Here is a 1,746-nt window from a genome sequence, read left to right as displayed (position 1 = left end):
CTGCTGCTGCTGCTGCTGCTGCTGCTGCACCCGTTGCTGCAGCTGCAAGCTGCCCCGTGGGGGGCCCCTCAGCGGCTGGGCGCGCAGCACGGTGCCCCGTGAGGGCTTCGACAGCTGCAGCAGCAGCAGCAGCAGCAGCAGCAGCAGCAGCAACAGCAACAACAAAGAGCCACGCTGCTTCCCTAAACTCAATTGCTGCTGCTTAGAGTTGTGGGGGTTTAGGCCTGCGGCTGTGTAGCTAGACCCTAGACCCTAAACCCTAAACCCTAAACCCTAAACCCTAAACCCTAAGACCTTAACCCTAGACTCTAACCCCTAAGCCCTAAACCCTCACCCAGGTTTACTTGTCGCGGTGCTTCAGTTTCGGGAGGCAGGCTCCTGGACTGCAAAAAGCCATCGCTTTGCTGCTGTTGCTGCTGCTGTTGTGGCTGCAGCAGCAGCAGTTGCTGCTGCTGCTGCGGTGGTTGCTGCGTGTCTTCAACTCGTCGCTGGTCAAGCTCCTGCGGCTGCTGCTGCTGCAGGAGCAGCAGTCCCGCTTGCTCTTGTGTTTGCTGCTGCAGCAGATGCTGCTGCTGCGGCTGCTGCTGCTGGTACTGCTGCCGCTGCTGCTGCTGCTGCTGCGTCAGAGAGACAAGAGAGTCTATTAGCTGCAGAGCATCCGCAAGCGACAAGTCTCTGCTGCTGTAGCTTTCTCTACAAAGCCTAGGGGACCCCACTAGGGGTGGCCCCTGGGGGGCCCCCTGGGGGCCCCCCAGGGGGGCCCCTGGGGGCCCCTTAGGATTCCGGTCCTCTGCCCTGCTTCTGCTATTTGTATCCGTTGCTGCGGTAGTAGCAGCATCAGCAGCTGCAGCAGCAGCAGCAAACAAGCAGCATACGGACACAACGGGCCCCACACAGTAAGCAAAGAGGTCCTCAGCCCAACAGGGGGCCCCTACGAGTCTGGGGGCCCCCAGGGGGCCCCCAGGGGGCCCCTAGAGAGCCTCTAGAGGGCCCCTAAGTGCCCCCAGGGGGCCCTAGGGGCCCCTCGGTGAAAGTCTACAGGACTCTGGGGGGCCCAAATAGGTGACTATTTGATAATTTAAACGGCATTTAAATTAACAATTAATTAATTAATTAATTAATTAGTTAATTAGCTGATTAATTTATTTAAATTAATTAATTAATCAATTAATTAATTTATTTATTTAAATTAATTAATTAATCAATTAATTAATTAGTTTAATTAATTAATAATTAATTAAATCAGGGACGCAGGCAGCAGCAGCAGGCACTTACCCACTGAGGGGGTACCACAGGGGGTTTTCTCCTGCTGGGGGGCCCCCAGGGGGCCCCTCAAAGTAATATCTTGGGGGGCCCCCTGGGGGGCCCCCCCGGCGTCTGCGTGAAGCCCTTCTGGGGGGCCCCCTTGGGGGGCCCCCTGGGGGCCCCCCTGGGGGGCCTCCTGGGGGGCCCCCTCTAGCGAATAGTGAGGGGAGGGGGTCCCCTCACGGCCTGAGTTGTTTTCTTGCATGCACTGTCTGCTGCGGACCCGCTGCAGCTGCTGCTGCAGCTGCTGCAGCTGCTGCGCTGCTGCATGCAGGCCCACGCTCCCTGCAGCAGGCGCTGCTCTGGGGGACAGAACCGCTGGGTCCAAAAGACTCCGCTGCTGCTGCTGTTGCTGCTGCTGCTGCTGCTGCACCTGTTCCTGTTGCTGCAATCGCTGTGCTTGCAGCAACAGCTGCTGTTGCTGCTGCAGGTGCAGCTGTT

At 58.1% G+C, this 1,746-nt stretch overlaps 1 protein-coding gene across 1 annotated transcript in view; it reads right to left on the bottom strand.

Moving 5' to 3' along the window:
• Positions 1–308: 308 nt before the first annotated feature.
• The window catches only part of ETH_00037510 (tubulin-tyrosine ligase family protein, putative), a gene marked incomplete at both ends in the record, with an annotated part of 4,865 nt that continues 3,427 nt past the window's right edge, over positions 309–1,746 (bottom strand). Inside the window, 3 exons of the mRNA XM_013375014.1 lie at positions 309–844; positions 1,276–1,569; positions 1,679–1,746. Of these exons, the coding sequence (XP_013230468.1) occupies positions 309–844; positions 1,276–1,569; positions 1,679–1,746 (898 nt within the window). The remainder of the gene's footprint in view (positions 845–1,275; positions 1,570–1,678) is intronic.

The sequence above is a fragment of the Eimeria tenella genome, genomic scaffold (assembly GCF_000499545.2).
Source record: "Eimeria tenella Houghton genomic scaffold, Eth_scaff2476, whole genome shotgun sequence".
NCBI lineage: Eukaryota > Apicomplexa > Conoidasida > Eucoccidiorida > Eimeriidae > Eimeria > Eimeria tenella.
The sequence above is the reverse complement of the archived record's forward strand: the minus strand, read 5'-3'. Positions and strand labels throughout refer to the sequence as shown.